Genomic DNA, 19,477 nt, shown 5'->3' with positions numbered 1-19,477 from the left:
GCGCACACGCCGACTAGAGAAGATCAGAATCTAATTATCCATATACTGTTCAACTTAAGTTGAACTTTTTATATCGACTAAAATACGCGCTATTAACACTGTCCACGATTATCAGATTATTTTCGATGATCTCAGACAGCAGTACAGATACTGTCTTATAGTAATACTTAAAACTCGGTTGACATTATCGCTAAGTTTCCGCGTATAATTTTTTACGGGCTTTTAGAAAATTAAGTACAAGAGCACACATTTACTGCATCTTATGTGCTATCCTGAATGGCTTGAAGAATCGAGCTCTCTGACCCTATCAACGCGTATATGGTCACATTTATCTATATGCGGCCCATATATTGCCCTCAGACGCTCCGATACGCCAATCTGTGAACATTAGCACTTCAGAAAAATGCTGCAAGCCACACCAGCAGATAGGATGATGAGCAATTGATTGATGTTACTATCTCGTAGGCTCGAGCGGGAACAGGATTTGGATGGTTAATATTTTCAACGAGAAGAAGTAGAGGTGTTATCAACACATTGTTACCATCTCATCAATTTTGGCTTAGCCTTGGCCAAGCTGCCTACGGGCTTAAAACCCGTGAAGAGCGAGGACGACTTCATCATACAACAAGGTGCTTTACTCCACAAGTTAAACCATTTTCATCGTAGCGGAAGTCTCAAGCATAGCAGTGCTTTCAGAGCATTGACTGACGGTGAGTATAGTCTTTAACGTGTACGCTTGAACTGGACATGAGTTAATTTTTCCAGAAGCGACATTAGTTTTTTGATTGATCGCCTATGTGTATAGCATATTGATATATATATGTTTTTGAATGATTTCTATCTATTTAACTATGAATCATTTGTCACTGTCGCTTAGAGGCCAAACTTCGAAGTTGCAAAGTTCGAACACGTAGCTATATATTTAAAGAGCGCAATGTAACTGCCTTAGGAAAATACACTTCAGCCACTTTTACTGGGTTATTGTAAAATGCATCAACAGCCATCCTGTTTATCACAGGTACCAATTGGACACCACTACATATGTTACAACTATTTCATAATCATTGCAGCATAAAACGTAGTACATATAAATCGAGTTCTCATTAACCTCAATAGAAAGTCACGACTCATTTTTATTGCATCCACGTAAATGAATATTTGTTTCATGTCCGCGTTTCGTTCTACGCTAAATCCTCAAGGCAACAATGGAAACACATTGTTGATTTCGAAGTTCTTCGAAAATGTTACGGATATTTGTTTTGTATACGTGTTGGATAGTGGTCACGATCAGAAATTGGATAACATGCCCGTGTACTAGCTCTTCTTCGAGTGCTCTAACGAAGAATCTATCTCATCTTCACATATGATTGCTCTTCAAAAACCCATGAGCTATCTGCGAAGTCCTTCATTGTAGGACATTCCGGAGGACTTGTGTGAATCAAACTTCAAATAGACAGAGTTCTAGGGTACTTCACAGACGTTCACAGATCTCGGAGCATCTCATGTCTGTAAATACTGGTCATGACGGAAGCGCCTTTCCCAAACGTAGATGACAGTATCCAAAGGCTATAGTAACACAAACGACAGAATGCGCGCCCTATGTAAATGTGAACAGCACCCATTGACCGTCGAGAACAATTATTGTCCTAACAGGAAGAGCATCTCTCCATCATCTTGGCGCATTATTGTCGGTCCTTTTCGGCCTACTGCAATTCGAGGACTCATCGATATGATTCCAGCGGCAATTCGACTGGAGCGGCTGACTGCCCTTCGCACAATGGCGAGTGCAGAGAGCACGCATGATGACTGTGGGAGAATACGGTGGACCCATCTCCTCAGAAGAAGCTTTTCACTGACTGTTGCTTCTACTGCTGAAGCTATCGCTCTTGGAACCGCCGCAGTGGTGATGACATGCTTAATCCACTTCATATCGGCATAGAAGTAACAGCGTGCAACCTCGATATCGCTGAAGTCGATCTGACTGACTCTGAAGTCCCGTAATAGAGGCGATGCCATATAATATTAATTCATATAATAGACATCAAGCTAATGTTGAGTTTAATACACTTGCAAATATTTCGTTTAGCAAAGTAAGAACGCGACTAGTCAACGATAAGAGCCCACAAGGCGTTCCTGCTAGCGAGAGGAAATGCATGTACAAATATAGTGCACAAGGTATGATATTTAGTCGGCTAACCGATACTACACGACTCTAACTATGTCAGCAAGAACTAAGCTATCAGTGCTAATACTAAGACACTCTACGATGTTGACCAGCGAGGGGAAGCCAAGGGGCAGAGAAATGACGGGTGGCTAGTTCAAGTAACAATTTCGCCAGATTTTCTGGGAGTGTGTGTGCGCGCGTGGAATTGGAATTAGACTGACCCGTGCTCGGACTTGGCTGTACGCTCTGGGCGTGAAAGGAAAAAGCGCAAATACGATATACAGTACAATACATAGTATGTAGCAATGGCGGAGGGACGAACCGACCGAAAGGCACTGCTATGAGCAGACGATCAGACTCTGTGGGTCGTCTGGATATATGCGTGTGTATGAGGAACGCTAGGTGGCAGGAGTGATGGCAGGAATACCTGGTGTCGCAGAGTAATTTCCGTGGGAACCCCGAAGGGTAAATAATGATTGACCTCCTAAGCAGAGCAGAGGCTCAGTAAAGAATCAAGCCACCCCCGATTCTCCTCCGTCCTCCCTCGAACAAAGCTGCGTCGAACTTGCTCGCTACTGTAGACTCAACCTTTACCTCCTAGCGGGGGGGACAACTCACAAGGAGTAGGGACAACAGCAAAAGAAGCTTTGGAGGAGCCCCGCGGGGACAAATAGCTGGCGGCTACCCCATTTCGATCGAGATCAAGCAACCGAACCCTTAACGGCTCCGGCAAGCTGAGAGGAAAGGTCAGACAGTGGATAAAGATGAACCAGACATCGACTAAGACGATCTCTATTGGATAACTGCTGAATAGTCTCCAACAACCCTGTATAGCTGGTGCGTACCGGCATTTGTCAAGCGGCGTTTTACACCCAATAAAAAAGACTTTGTAGCTCGTCCGCAAGGAATCGTAAGCTAGGGCTTAAAACATATAAAAGACTCATTGATTCTGTTTAGAAATTCACCTGCAATTGATCACGTGCCTAACGCCTTCTAATAAACAGGTAGTAGATAAAGCAAAATGGTAACAACGTTTGTTATGTTAAATAAACTAGCCGCAACAAACGATTTGTTGAAGACCCTTCAGACATAATGAAACCGTGCCTATACATGCTGTTAGTAGCCGATCCTTGCTTTGCAACCTAGAAAGTCTACTAAAGTATATCACAGATTATTCTATATTGGCAAAATTACGTTTCATTGAAAGGTAAATGAATTGACGACAATTAGCATATAGTGGCTTGCTCACTGTAGCATTATTTGTAGTTTCAGAAGCGTATTCGGCCATGGTCTATACCAGCTATATGATACAGCCCTCAGTCCCGCAGCTTTTTATAAGCATTTGTTATAACATTCGTACCGTTTTCTGCGCGGGACCCTGATATAGTCAGTCGTGGCGACACGCCGTTCAGACTGCCAAACTGACGACACTAAGTTTTCTCTAAAATGACAGAGAGATAGATAGAAAGCTAACAACGACGTTGCTTTCCAGTTGGGTAACCTTCAAAGCAAAATCCAAATCAGTTGGCCGGTCTGCTCATTCGCCCTGTTGGTCAGAGGCAGTGGGAATGCGGACTGCCCAGCCTCCCAGAATCCTAAGTATCTGTTCAGCCACTATCCTCTTACTCCGGGTTCACTCCCACTGGCGGGACAACGGAGCATTGGGATGTTCCCAGGAGTTTAGCAGGCGTTGCCGCGAGCCAATACCGCCCCGGAAGATCTGCTTTTCACTAGGCAAATTCGAATGGATGCAGGAATGGCGCGAACTCCTCTGTCTCTGAATTCTATTAGATACTGTGTCGGCATGCTGCTGGCTTCACATCTATTTTGCGCGCAATGGCGGCAGAACTGGCAGTACTTCGACCCAACCCCCTTGAGGGAGAAATCGGTCAGAAGTGCGTTCTTCCTTTTTCTCTCGATATATATATATATAAGCATGCTTCCTCATTCGGCAGTGGTAATTCTGTAGACTTTTAAGCAACTGACAGCAGGTAGTTAATGACGTTACCAAACGACTGGGTTCAGGACGCCTCGCGCACCCACCCCTTGCCAACAACCCATGCCAATATAATACTTAATGGTTACTTATTCAATACAATGTATTCATATTTGGTCAACCTATTATTGGTTTATAGCAAGCCTAGTGCAATGCAAAATAGCAGCTGTGATTTTTTAAGATTATACATGGATGGCATCGGTTATCGTCGAAATAATGTCACTTCACTTTGTATAGCATAAAGATTTGTAGAGAAAACCGTGTCATATATATATATATATATCACCAACGCGCAATTTGCTTCACTGATCACTTACAAGTTACACCGTTTGGTCGGTAAGATTTGAAGGAAGTGTTGTTTCCCTATCATATCTGATTAGTCTATCGGACGGCATACGGTTCGCTTGGACAGAGCATCGGATCGGCACAAATTCGCATTGGGGTACAGCCTTTTACCGTTTGCTACCCCACTGCATCAGGTATCAGCAGTACCACTGCAACATCAACGTCGATGTTGCTGCTACACACGGCTGCGGCTTCACGAAGCGAAGATGTTGCCGTCCATAGCTTCTATTTCCTTTCCTTCGTTCCGGAGGCTTGTTCGCCTCTATTGGCTGTCGTCAAAGGAGATGTTTGAAACGAGCTACTGAAACAGCGCTCAGCCACTGAAGGTAACCGAGCGTGAAACTCCGCTGGTCCCCCCGCTACCTCTCTGCTTTCTCAATATCATTCCTTTTTACCTTGGAGCACTTGGGGAAGGGTGCTCCGCGTTAAATCGGAACATTTGTCATCTAAGAAAAATCTCATCGAGGCTTACATCCCAATGTTGAAGCTATGACAAGCAAAGAACTCTCGTTAAAATATAATAGTTGCGTCTGATTGCCATGTAAGTATGCCTTCCCTGTATGAGCATCTACGAAACCGGTAGTGAAAAAACATTCATTGGATTTAAATGGACGTAATCGATTTTTTCAAGCTGTTGTTTAGCCGATTTATACTGCTTCCAAAAGAGCTGGACACTGTCGCTGAATAATAAATCTGTGCACAGAGCTGTCACCAAAAAAACCCAGCAAAACTAAATGAGAGTAACTTTAATGGAACTACAGTATGCTCTCAACTCGTCAAACTTTGATTGTATATTGCGTTTACTGAGATCGTAATGTAAGCGGGTTTAAATACAAGATGCATGTCTATTAATGCAGTTCACGAATAACTAACATTACGTTGTCGAAAAAGCTTCTACCGAGCTCATTCAATAGACAGGTACCTGGTTCTCGTCCTTCTTGACTCGATTGAGCCTTCTTTGCCCATATATCATCTTTTTCACCGTTTCGAAATCAGCATCTTCGAATGTGCGATAATGTTTGACGGAAAAAACAAGCACCAGGGAACCTGCCGCTACTACCGTCTTGCAGAGAAACCTTGCAAACTCAAAAAGCGCACGCAGCGAAATCTCCATTTTAACTTGTTACACATCGTACGCTTCCAATACATGTACACACACACACACACACACACACACACACACACACGCACGCACATACAGACGCCCAACATAGAAATTCACGTACGCTCACATGCACTCTTTACACTTTTATGGATCCGATTCGGAATGAGAAATGTGAGGAGTCGATGACAGAGTGGATATCGGTTCTGGACTCGACGCTATCAACGCATGATCAACATTGCCACCGCGCGGCCTGTCGCAGACGAAGTCAGGCGGAAAGTACGCTTTTGCTCGGCCAACGAACGCTAACACTAAATCGTATAGTCCACCATATACTCTGCGGTAGCCATAGCAAGCCGTCAGATGCTTCATCGGACACAGTACGAGCGAGCAGATTCAGTAACCGAAAATTAAAAATGGTGGACTGATCGAAAGGTAAAACACTCACAGATGAAGCTAGGCCAGTGATTCAAGTAGGGTGTGCTTCTACAAAACAACTGAACAGCTACAGAGTACTTGTACGGATTTAACTACGCCTCTTATTAATAATAGCCATCGCATTAGATTATCGTGTAGTCAACAATAAGCTCTTGAACTCTATGTGGCGAGCAATGTCCTACGAACAGGATCCTGGATAATCGCAACTGGCAGAGCAGAGTGGAGAGGTATCTAAATTGAAATCAGGCCAAAATAGGCTCTTTAATTCGACTGCCGAATCGTAGATCAAAGAATCAGAAAGCTAACTCGGAAATCCCTCCATCGCCTTTCTTTTTTTTGTAGCAAATCATTAGCGGATTTTAGACATTGGAAGTGTTTCTAATGAATCAAGAAGGAAAAGATAAATTTACTTAACTTTAACTCCTCTAAATAAGAAGGTATTTCGACAAGGGGACTTTCATAGTTGCTCTTCTAGTGTTTCACTGTTGGTGGAAAGATGCCATATCTTGTATTCGACTCACCGATCGTAATCGCTCTTGCAAAAAATACGTCGATCTCGAGAGTAGCACGAGGTGTCCAAATGCTGGTGACAAACTGAGCACACGAGGCACGATTCGTGCCACGAGCTCTCTCGAACCTTCATGATGTACCGGTCAACAATGGGGCGCTCACAGCCGGAGCACGCTTCCAGCCGGTTGGCTCCATCAGCTGGGTTTTGTAGGTTCAGGATTCCTAGACGTTCACAGGCGTATATGAAAACGAATCGTCGATTAGTTGAGTTAAAAATAGCTGTTTGGCATTCTAATGTGTTTCGCTGTTCGAACATTGTTGAATTCGGAGATATATGAAAAAAGATAGAAATAAACTCGTGCCTCTTTCATGCTGCTAACACATAAAAGTACTAGAAAATCCTCTAGCTCATTTGCTATCAGGTGGTGTACAGAATAATATAGACCAAATTCAATTGAATATCCAACATTATTATTACTCAAATACTATATAACTGTAGCAAAGGAACCTGAGCGTTTCACTATGATCGCACTGTGCATCCTCGACGGCACGATCATATCTGTATATGATGAAACGATAGTAAATGTATTGACCCTTTATTATACCTCGCTTCACTGGTCCTTTGCTATAACCCAACTTGCCTAAAAAAGTTAAATACTCCTTTGCAGTTTTTACACCGCGAGCATATTTACTTTGTGGTCTCTTATCATGATCGATCAAATCATCGCCACTCACTGAAGACTATATGTTGACATATCGGTACGTGTAAACAGTCCAACAATACATTTCTCTTAGTTTTGGCTGGCTTCACTTTTTTGTTGCCGCTTTTGTCCTCTTCATAGTTGCTGATCGCCTGGCTCGTTCCTTGGGCCGCTTTGATGCTGTGACATTTATATGCGATAGATGAAACGCCACAGTTACACATTAGTCAGGCGTGGCTGGTTGGCCAAGCATAGGAGGCCAGGCCAACCGATGTTGCCAACGAAAACATTCGCCCTCCTGCAGTAGCCTTTTCAAACACTTCCGAAATAACACTGGCCTACGGCCAAGTCACCCACACCATGAGAGTAGAGTAGCAAAAATGCAAAGACTGACAAAGCCTGTACGTTTAAGGAAAAAAAGGCTGTCACCGACTTCCCGTTCCATAGCGTCAGCTGATGTTTTGCGCTGTCCGACTACGCCGATCACTGGTGTCAGCTCTTGCCGTAGCCGATGAGTGATGACTGCCGTCACACTACTTAGTATAGCACATTTCGTCACCGAGAAATAACACGTGGGGCACCGATCAACTAGTCGAGTTACAGCCCAACCTGCAAATGCACTTCGGAGCTCCTTCAGAATCGCGATCGACTTCCGGCGGAACATCCGGTGTCTTCGAATCTCTCGATTTCGTCGCCAACCTTCTTATCTACTATACGTTTGTGGGCGAATCGCTGCCGGCAGCTTTCTGTTGCTGAAGATATTGCAGCATTTAGTGCTAGGCTAGATAGTGTAACGACGTCTTCACAGCGGGCTAGCGAAAGCCAAACCATGGCAACAAGATGAAAACTCCCTTCAGGCCAGGTACACAGGCCCGCCTGTAGCTGCCGATACCTGACCAATCACAGTAAACTGGCAGTGGGACATATACACTAGATACTTGCTGACTCCTTACAATTCATAGCGTCTTTTCTAAACGCCCGCCGTCGTAACGGTGATTAGCATGGCAGCGGCCCTAGAGAAGATGCCGGTCAGTAACGTTACAGCTTCTTGTTGAAATCGAAAGTCGGTAAGCCTTGTTGAGTTTCAACAAGGGGGTGGGCGGGGTTGAGGAGGCGAGGAAAGTGGATGGCCTCGTTGAGACGGTGATGTCAGGGGTGCCGGGGCACTGACTCTAGTTGGACTTTGGCTTGAATTTTATTCATTTTAGACTCTTAGGAAAGGAAGCCCTAAGAGTCGAAACCCCTCAATAGCCACATCGGCTGCTACAAGCAGCCTCTCTCGTACTCGGCTCACCCCGCAGCCTCTCGATATTCTCAATGTAAGACGCGGGAAACAAGTCAGGGTTTCTAAAGTCTCGGACTGGTACGCCTACTCCCTTCCCAGAAAGACTTGGGAAAGTCCTTTTCGTCGAGGGACATTTTGTTTAGTCTCCAGCTAAACATTCACACAGAATCTCTTGGTCTGGTATAGCTTCAGGACAGTGGTCAGCTTTCTTCAGTTGTACAGGATGACAAGTATTCAATGTGATAATATCAAGAAGCCTTTTTTGACCTGAGTCGTGTTGTAATTGCAATGGCTATGTGCTTCGAAACTTTAAATTTAAAAAAATTGAACACAATATGTAGATTATGTGATTTAATTTAGATTTGTTTCATCTTTAAATAAATATTTAGCGAAGAGTAAGGAGGCTATCAAGTCTCACAAATTCATTTGTCTGCAAGCAACACTTAGGTCGTCGGATAAGCTTCGAGATTAGAGGATTTTTCAATCGCCGATGCTTAATGAATCTCATGACGACTAGCGTCTCTCTGCAGCGTCAGGAACAGTAACGACGTGTTACATAATACGTCAAACCTGGACTATTAACACTTGCTGTGCTGCCACAGAAAAGAAAAAAGGTTATTCCGGCGTTCAATGGCCTGCAGATTTGCCTAGCCATGTGTGCAGGTCACCAAGCTCTCACAGAGGCTTAATGAACATGGCCGACCTTAAGGCCATCTCGCCGTCTGTGTGTGAAGCGGGACCTACGTCGAGGGAAAGGGAAGCAGGAGGCGGGGCTCCTTTCATCGATCGGTTGTTTGGGAAATGGGGCTCACAAAACGGAGCGTCGGACTGGAGCCTCCTCGAATTCAGTGGTCCAGGGCCTTTGTAAAAATGAGACACCGCTTTCTTGCCGGACGAGACGGAAATGGTGGCCATGGGAACCTAGACAAGTGGTTGAAAATGTGTCATTAATACCCACAGAGATGACTAAAAATAAACAAGTAAAAGCCGAAGAACAAGGACGCATATTCACGATGATCATATCCAGGAGAATAACTTAACTCGTTGCACGCTTTACCGTACTTAACTTTTTCATCGTATATTACCATAGTCGTACGTTTTGCAGCTGCAAGGGCCTTAGTAACCAATAAGGTACTTGTGCAAATATCAAATACAATTGTTACACAACGTTATTGCTTTACATATCGTTACTATGTGCTTCTACTATTTACAATTGCATTTAATGCTTTATTTACTACATCAAAAAAAAAAACTAGGTTATCAGACATATTCGGCTAACATTGGGTTATGTAGGGTGGAATTAAATGGGTTAGTAGCAAGGAAACATTGCACACAGGTCAGAGATTGAGTGTGGTCCGCGTTGTTCTTTCCTCTGAACAAATTGCCTCGGTTGATTATATGTTAAGAAAAACAAAGCACATTATTATTATGTTGTTGTTAAAGATCTGTCGCTGTGATTGCCCTCGAAAAAAATTGTGACGACGTTATCGGCACAAAGCAATAAAACTGATATTTACAGTACATTACGAACAATCACAGTTCTAAAGCAGAGCTATGCATAATGCACATAGATTTCAGTTGGATTTCGAGAACGGTGACCACTAACCTGTTGCTGGTTCTACTCGCTCCGTAAACTAAATGCAGCTCGTGCAGAGATGCTGGAACTTGAAGCGTTTGAAAGCCGGGTTTACATGGATATATGCTCGACAATTTGTTTGCTTTGGCAGTAAATAATTATATCCTCCAGAGTCAATGTGAAGAAAATTGAATGCCGTAGTCGAAGGTTTGACGATCTTTTTTTCACACGAAGCAGCTAGTAGATCGATCGTATAGCCCCACCTCTGGGGCATATAACCTTATTTAGCGGGCCACCAACAACAACGCGGTGTTTTCAACTGACACTTTCCGCAAAATGAATGGTCTATAATGAATCCATTTAGGCCATATAATAGATGGTTTTTTTCCCTCCTTTTACACCGGTCGTCTTTAATAACAACACTAAGTTTTTACGCTGATGCTAGTAAAACCTTTTCAATGCAATGTTAAAAAATCGAGAAAATTGGTCGTCCCTCTCGATACTATACAAACATTCGAATTCAGACGACAACAAATAATGGACGGCTTTGCCCTTACAAAATTTACTCTCAAAACGCTGTTTTAATAATAGATCAAATATGACACTGCGAAGAAATCCAAGACAAGCCGTAAACTTCATTCTGTATGCACCGTAAACAGTTTCTCATACCGGAAGCCTTTGTTCGCAGGTAAATATTGCTTTCTATCGAGAGCTCCCATTTAGGCGAACTACAGATTGAGGTCTCTCTACGTAGCCCTGCTAGCTAACATGTCTTCATTTGAAAAAATCCTGACGCTGCTATTGAACACATATCGCCAGATTCTCGTTGTAACAGCAGCTTTAAGAGAAGCAAGTTTTTGTGGACCATGAATGAGGCTCGTTATAAATCCATGCCGGAGGTAACATACAGTGATTTTTGAAGTCAACTAAGACTTTTAAAGCAGCTACACCATCCTAGTCACATCGTCAAAAACCTGAACAAAGTAAGAACAGGTCACAGGCTTACGTCGAAATATTTTATACACAAAAAAAGAAATGACCTCATCACATCCGAAATAGAACAATAATGGCTTATCGTTAACCGATAGAGTAATGTATTAATATAAATAGTCTGTTACTCTGAAGCTAAAACCTTCAAAGGAGTAGAGGTAGGCGTTGTTAATATCAGAGGGTCTTTGAAACAGCAGAAAAAACTAGATCCTCCGAGTACCTTCGTTAGAAATCCCTGCTAGACTCTAGATTCTAATTCATTGATATGTCATGTAACCCAGTTCGAATACTCGTATGAGGGTCAATAGGCTTGATGGTAAATAAATCACTAAATACTTTAAGAAATTTTGTTCGTAATGTATAAAGTTTGCTGTTAGTATATCCGCTATCCTTCTGAACAGACGAAACAAATCCGAAATACATTGTTGAGGTTCTGAGTAGACTTGGACCTTGCCCAGTTCGAAGGCGGTACAGAAGTTCGTCAACTAGGTCAGGTAACTATTAAATAGAACTTCAATAATAACTGAAATGAATAAAATAGAAAGCACTGTAATCTGGAGATCCCGTGCTTGCTTGTTTATTAACTGACCAAAGCTCTAACAAAATCTTATCGAAAGAAAGATACATCTGCGATCAGCAATATTGCAGCCTCCAACCATAATCAATTTAATTTTGGTAAATATTGTTATTAAGTAAATAAAATGTAAACACATCATAAAACACGAGAAGTTGTCCGCAGTAGACTTCGTAGCCTGCGTCGCGTTAAGGCAAGGGAGCGTCTCGACAAACGGCATAGGGTTCACTTGATGTCAAACGGCAGCAGGGTTTACGCAGAGAGATCACATACATCATTTAGAAAATGGTATCCTGTTAAATGACTAAAAATGTCCGCATGAGAGGCATTCTGGCAAGAACGAGGCGGATTTTTGCCTTTTTTATATTACAGAGGAGTCACCTTTGAAATACAACAGATAGCAGGCGCAGCGTTCAGGATCGAAAGCACAGTGGCTGCCAGTAAAACTGTCATTATTCAGTTTAAAGAAATCGGTATATTTGTTGACTTTATTTCGCATAAGGTTGGCTACATAGACTTTTATTTTCATTTTTTCCTCTTTTGTTCGGGGTAATAATGCCACAGCTTTAAGAGAGAACTGTCTCAAGTGCAGAGGACGGCTAACAAAAGCAGACTGTTAAATCAATCGATTCTTTTGTTTTGAATCAGCGATTTTAGATTATGTTCTTGTTACCGCGTCTACCATTACTGACTTTGGCAAACTCATTTTGATCAGCTTGTGATACTGCGTTTGCACTCCCCAAAACGTCAACGAACGAAACGATGAACTTAAAAACCTAACATTACTATTATTTTTTTTTCACCAAAAACCGTATCACAAAAACATACGAGAGGAATGTGCCTATATACCTGATTACAGAGAGCACATTTTCAAAGAAAAATTCTTACCATGCGGATTGTTGTCGTCCGCTATTGCATGGCCACTACCAAAAGGGGTCGTACCTGCATGCTCATGTTGTCTTGTTTGAGCCGTGGCCACATCTTCCTCCTCGTCTTCGTGTTCTTCATCGTCGTCTCCGTCAGCCCCTCGAGACCACTGAAGGTTCGTCATGTCCGCGTCCACCGGACGCCTTCGTCCTTCGCCTGCGCCACAAACGGCCCTGACTTGCAACTAATCAAACCACCTTGGATGCAACGCGTTATTGCAACGCTTCTTCAACGACTCGTATAAACTTGTGAAAATTATACCCAGACGATGACGAAAAGGCTTTGTACCTCGTTCGTAGAGATTACTTCTTAAACTAAACCCTTACTTTGTAGAACTCGATTTTGTCCGAACTTTTCGATGTATGGTAATTCGACAGAGATGATTGTGTCAGTTAGATTATCGGGGGGTATTCACTTTAGCAGCTGCTTTCAAACACTATATCACCTTTCATGAATTAACGGAATTTCGCCTACAGCCAACATCGGCAAATTATTGCCAGCCACGTTAGGTCTTCGGTAACAAAGCCAGATGAATCGGACGTGTCTCCTGAAATAAATGCAAAACAAAGGAATCCTTATTGCATACGCGTATTTGAAGAGTGGCGACAAATGTTACTGAAACCCCATTCCAGACGCACATGGATTTGTTTCCATACTCGATATAGCAGCGTGTTCTCAGCGTACACTCGGACATCATACCCCATTATTTAATGAAAAGCACTTTGAATAAAACAAGTTTTGACGATTTCCTTACTGAATAGAGCGCTCATACTTCGAACGGTTTATTTACAGTCATTCGCTCAGGGAATCTAACGTTTCTCATTTTAGTCGGGGGGCGGCATCGGTATCGAAGTGTTGAAGTTCTTCAGTAATTAAATTTTTGAAGAAGCGCGCCTACTTAACTATATGATGCTGCAGAGGCTCCTCACTAAGCCCTCGGCCCTGCTGATTCGAGCCTGGCACGCGGTGTTTTGTGTCCAAAATGAAACATCATTATTTTTACTTAGACACGCCTTTATGACTGGACAATTTTTTTAATCGTCTTTTACCTAGAACACAGCAATCATTATCATTATACTTCATCGAAAACTAGGTAAAGTTACAAGTGAAGCGAGCACGTTAACGAATGGCCGCATACAAGCCGTAACCTTTAAAATTACTATGCCATAGAGATCATCAGCATCGATTCTGTCTAATGGCTGATGTAGCATCTTTTCCATCTGCTCGGTACTCCATATTCAGGTGAAGAGCTTTGCAACAACGTACATCAAGGCCATGTGGTTGAGAACTGAAGTATCCGCTCTCTCATGGCCTGCAACATTAATTAAAGGACAGGCATTTGCGGCAGACAGATATTGGTTTCGTGTAGGCATGAACGTGCAGAACGTCTTTGCTACCCCACAAAGTAATGGTAATCCGGTGGCGATCTCCAAAGCAGATCAGAGTCGAGTTTAAGTAAACAGCTTTTCCGAGATAAGCCCATTCTTACGACTATGCATCTAAATGACTGAAGGTATTGCCTCAGCCAGTAAATTAAATATTCGTTAAACATCTGTGTATGTAAACTGTATCTGTATAGAGTATATGTCTCACATAATCTATTTCATTTAATCTGTTTGTTCCTCTATTCGGTGCAAAGAACAATCTGAATTCTACCCAATAAATTGCCAGATAACTGGATTTAGTTCGTTAGCCATTTCAAAAACATTTGTATGAAGATTCTATGGCAACACATCTGACCCAAGAAAACTGGCCATAGCAAAAGGAAAATTGTTCACTCTCTAAAGCAAACGTTAGAATATTTAATAGACGATGGAGTTCCAGGTAATCTCATCAACCTGGGCCATTTTTAGAATATTCAGGTATAGGTGTATTTAAGTATGTACGCTCTATCCGAATGCACCTAGATCCTTAGTGTAGTTAAAATGTATATTAAAGAAAAATTATTTTTAAGCTAATTTTGCATTCAGAACACTGGCGCTTGATTGTTTACGCGAATATCCCGTTTATTGTCAAATGGTTCGATACGCATTTATTAAGCTAATAACACTGAATAAAATATTTATTTTTTTTTTTTTTTGCTTCATTATACAATAGAGGTGAGATGTAGGACCGTTACCTCTTAAAATTTAAACCTCAAACAAAATATATGGCTGACTTGAAGCTATTTACCCTCGAGCGCACTGCTCGATATTGTCATCTAAAGCTCTGAGGCACTCGAAACTGCCTCAGTTCCTAATATCAATTTGGAGTGAAACTGGGTTTTTTCGCCGTGAATATTCTTGCATTTCATAGTTTTAGAGACTTATCCCACATACAAAACATAATATCATTACGAAGATATTGGCAGTGTGAAGTTTTTTGCCCATCTCGAAAAATGTCGTATATCCTATACCTCGTTATTGTGCTTGAGGTGTCTTTGCGCAGCGTCTGATATATTGATTTAATTGACCGAAATTTCAATGAAGTGGGTCATGTTCTACTGCTCTCAACAGGCCTTGATGAAAGTTGGCCGCAGCTGTAAAATTACAATTGCATGATTAGTGTTTAAAGAAAAACTAGATAAAATGCTTTTATATGATATTAATTTCATCCAAAAAGAGCATCGCTTCACATTGAACCAATCAGGTTCCTTAAAGCTATTCAATTTCCTGAGTATGAACAACCTACCCTAGGGGATTGTATAAACAATACACAGTTGTAAATTTGATTCCAGTGTTTTGTTTTTTTTTTTTATTTATCCGCCGCAAATCTATTCTCTGCTGTTTAATCGGACATAGGCCATTCAACACTGAGAACTATTGAGCTATCAGCAAACAAGAACGATACCAAACCCTTTTAGAAAGATCATTTTCCAAGTATATTTTCAAGGATACCCTTCCGAGTAATCCCTAGAAAGGCAATTTCAATGTTGATGTTTTTTTTCGTCTTATTTGCAGATGTAGTTTCTTATATACGGGTATAAAAATGCATCTAAAATATACCCGAAAGCTAATGCCGAAGACACATGTGCCAAAGGTTCTCTAGGCTTATAACTACTGAAAATAGATATAATCAGCTTAGGCCTTTTGATACGTCCTCGAAGTGAGACAAGTAATACAGTAATGATTAGTAAAAGGGTTATTGCATATTTTCCATTCACTTTTACCCTGGTCTATAAACATTGACTGCGTGGAGTCCAAATTAAAGTCCCATTCCTTTGAGAAGCTCGTGTGCCGGTAAATCTAGATCGCATTAGGGATTACTCAAACAAGGGCCTGCGTTTCCCTTTAACGAACTTCGTTCTCGATCTAAACTCGTGAGGCAGGCCACTTTATGTGGGTAAATTTTCAATGTTCGAGTGTTCTTTTATCCACTGCCAGAGTCTTTTTGAATTCGTAGCAGTTCACTGATTCAAAAACCATTTTATAAGTGCCTGATCTGTTTTAGAAAGATGTCCATTCTCAGCTATCCTGGATGTGATACATCCCTGTCAGAATTATGCGGGCCTTAGAGATAACCGATCAAAAAGACAGACGGCCCTTTCCTCTTAATTTCTCGTTCGAAAACTCAACTTTCGGCCGAGTAAATGTCAACTTAACAAAAACAAAACCTTGCTAATCAACAGTCTAATCTGCTAAACAACAGTCGCAAGAGACTCTGAAATGTCTACGATCGTATAAATATATAGCAATGACAACCAACTACGCGGAAATATTTGCCCATCTTTACGCTGCGGAAAGATGGCGTCTTCCAGCGGAAAATATGTACAGTAAAATATATTTCGAAATAGCTTCCTATCCAGCGAAAGAACACTATCCAACGATTTCATGTCTTTATTCTATGTCGAGCCCAACGTATAACTTTACCGTCAAGAGTTCGGTATCGTGGATACATTCGGAAACAACACACGAGATAATCTACAACTCCGAATTACGGGCTGCTAGTGTCTATACTCCGTTTTGAACTTAGACCATTATATGTCCTTAAGCTTAGTAAGTAAATACGTTATCACTGCACAACGACGGGGACGCTCGTTTTGTAGTTGTGTCGACTTTTCTCTATTTTTATGTCTGTAATCGTAACTGATGGCAGAGAGCTGACGTGGGGCAAATAGAACTATAGTTCCTTCCAAGCATAAGTGGCGACCCATATTAGAGATGACTTTATATAATTGTGATGCGCACGGCCAACAAGTACTTCCTTTCCTAGTCTTCACATCAATAACAATTGTATCGTAGTTGTTTTCATTAAGTCTGTTATTAAATTGTATGACTCCGGTGGGCATTTTCTATGCGGATTCTTCCTACTTGTATCCACAGAACAGGTCGTATTGATCTTCTCTGATGGTCTATTGTAGCACGTGCAAAGTTACTGAAGCACAACATGGCGCCAAAGTGCGTGGACACAGAGAAACAGTTTTGTCTTGCTTCATATTCGGGGTTATCGACTTTACTGGGTTGACAGACTTGGGCTAGACTTCATACAACTTGATGCAAAATACCGTAAAACAAAAATCAGTTTACTCACTGGAACGTAACAGTTCTCGCACACGCGTTAATTAATATACGGATAATTAAAAAAATATCTTGGAGCCGGCTCGAAACTTTGTTTCTCCTTATGCTTTCAACTCTACGAGATAATTTACCCGAATAATATTGCTGGGATAGACCCCGTTTTACACTAGAACGGGTACACAGGTGATAAACTTCTGCTGGTTAAAAAGCAGCTGACAATACGATTTCGCTTTGCGGCACAGAGTTAAACTTTTAACGAATAGAAAGCCCCACGTCCCGTTAGAACATATCTAACAAATGAAAGCTGCTGGCCTCTAGTTCAGGCCACTATTGAAAGTCTCCAACTAAGCACTTGAACGTTTAAGTCTCGCTACCGGTAAATGTTCATTGTCAACGTCACACGGGTGTAAAATAGAGCATGAAGGGTTTCTTATAGCTCACCATCTGCTTATTCAGGGCCTCCTTTTTGCGCTCAGGAACTCCATCATATATCTTGTTTTACAAGTTTCCTGTACACACTCCCACACACACGCACATAATTCTTCTGGTTTTACACTACGTTACGTCTATTGTTATGCCGTCCTAAGCTACTAGCTATAATGCACCGATTTCAATAACCCTTCGCGCATTCATAAAGGCTAGCTAGATGCTCGCTTGTAGACGGTTCAACACCGACCAATGTTCACGTAAAGTCCGTCGTATTTCTTTTTCAACTCCACCTGTCACTTATTACAATTACATAGTGGTTCTCTCTCTTCCAGCTAAAACTAACTAGTTGTGGCAAAAGCGTTTCAGACGACAGCGATACACATCCTAGGGGCGCTTCTTTGCTTCGATCCGCCTTAGTCTACGTGCCTTCTACGTGTTGCTTTCGAGGTTGGTTCGTTCTGCAGCCTTCTGTGCCGAACAGGCCACGCAGTCCTCGTTTGCAGCCAGCGCCCTTACACAGCTTCTTCCTTCCCGCGCTGTGACTTACACCCCGCGCTGGGCGCTCTGAGCTTCACTTTGATCCCTTTTCTCCACACAGCCGCCTTCTTCAAGCGCAAACCTTCGTCCGTAGTCGTCTTTCTGCTCGGAACCTGCAGTGGCGATGGTAGCGATGCTGCCGCATCCTCCGCTCGTGCGCTGTCCTCATCGCAAGCATCGCTGCAACCCGCTAGCCCGGCTAGCGCCGCCTCCAGGGGGTGGAGCCAGGCCCTAACTCCCGCCCAGGAAGCATCTTTTTTATGCTCGAACGCGCGGCCCGCTAGAGAGTAGACGGATGCCGCACACTCGGGGCCGACTGAGATCCGGACAGGCATCCTACGGTCTAGGATGGGAGGCACGACAGCATCGGGGTGGGTGTTGGGAATATAGTGAACAATAGCGAGTGAGAAAAGGATCGAGCCAAGACGAAACGGACAGTCAGAGAGATAAGATACGAGAGTGCGCGGTTCAGGAAGAGGGTAATACGCCAGAGGGTGCTAGTAGATGTAGATGCCCCACTGTGTCGTTGTGCACGCTGAGTGAATGTGTGCCGGTGCGCCAATGTATCTGCGGCCTGAACCACTAGCCCTAACTCTGTAGCGCGCGGCGCGCCTGGCTCTCGAAAGACCATACCACTACCACGGGTGTTCTAACTGGATCTATGGGTAAATATGGTGTGTATGGAAGCTCAGGCTTGAGCTCTCGCTCAGTACAATGAGGGTGTGGCATGCAAAGAGCAGAGGAACTGCAGCGCAACGAACAAAGAAGAAGCAGTTACCCGTCTCACCCTTCAAGGTAGATACATAGACGCATGGCCAAATAAGTACTGGGAAACGACGGGAGATGTCATGGCGGCAGCAGACAGTCAGTCGGAGGTTAGGAGCATCGGCGCTTCGGACATACTTCGGACCTACTTCTGTTGGGCTTTTTGTCGAACCGAGGAAAGAGAGAGCGACAGCGCCTCATAACGAACAACGGTACGGGAAAAAGAGCAAAAATCATGCAGGACGCAAAAAACACCATCGACGTGAATACTCGGGGGTATGAAAGCAAAAAACGTTGTGACATTGAGAGCGACCATATCCTAGGCGAAATAAAGTGGAGGCGTAGCATGTGGTGCAGTTGGAATACAGCGTGTGTGAATTTAACGAAGTAACGAGGAAGCGTATTACTCGACAGATTTGCCTCTAGGAGCTAGGAAGGGCATAGAAATATTCAACTTATGCTTAGTAACTTAATTGATAGACAACACTTGAATTCAGTTAACTTTTATTCAATCATTTAAAAACCAATCGAAATCCTTCCCATTCCAACAAATGTCGGTTTGAATGACGTGGTTCGAAAGCAAACATACAATCATGCGAAGCAGATCAAGTTCATGTAACCTTCTTTGACCATTTCATAAAG

General features: G+C 42.7%; 1 protein-coding gene across 3 annotated transcripts in view; it reads right to left on the bottom strand.

The window, feature by feature from the left end:
* Positions 1-18,121, bottom strand: part of LOC111260207 (LIM homeobox transcription factor 1-beta) — a 48,082-nt gene extending 29,961 nt beyond the window's left edge. The window contains exons 1-3 of one of the 3 annotated variants that reach the window (XM_086968200.1): positions 17,546-18,121; positions 12,570-13,155; positions 6,567-6,777 (exon numbers count right to left, since the gene is read on the bottom strand). In XM_086968200.1, the coding sequence (XP_086824326.1) occupies positions 6,567-6,777; positions 12,570-12,732 (374 nt within the window). In that variant the 5' untranslated portion in view covers positions 12,733-13,155; positions 17,546-18,121. Of the gene's footprint in view, positions 1-6,566; positions 6,778-12,569; positions 13,156-16,456; positions 16,532-17,545 lie in introns of those variants that run through there. The other 2 variants (XM_086968203.1, XM_086968201.1) reach the window with 2 other exon arrangements.
* Positions 18,122-19,477: the final 1,356 nt, after the last annotated feature.

Source organism: Varroa jacobsoni, unplaced genomic scaffold, assembly GCF_002532875.2.
Source record: "Varroa jacobsoni isolate VJ856 unplaced genomic scaffold, vjacob_1.0 scaffold_410, whole genome shotgun sequence".
Taxonomy (NCBI): domain Eukaryota; kingdom Metazoa; phylum Arthropoda; class Arachnida; order Mesostigmata; family Varroidae; genus Varroa; species Varroa jacobsoni.
The sequence above is the reverse complement of the archived record's forward strand: the minus strand, read 5'-3'. Positions and strand labels throughout refer to the sequence as shown.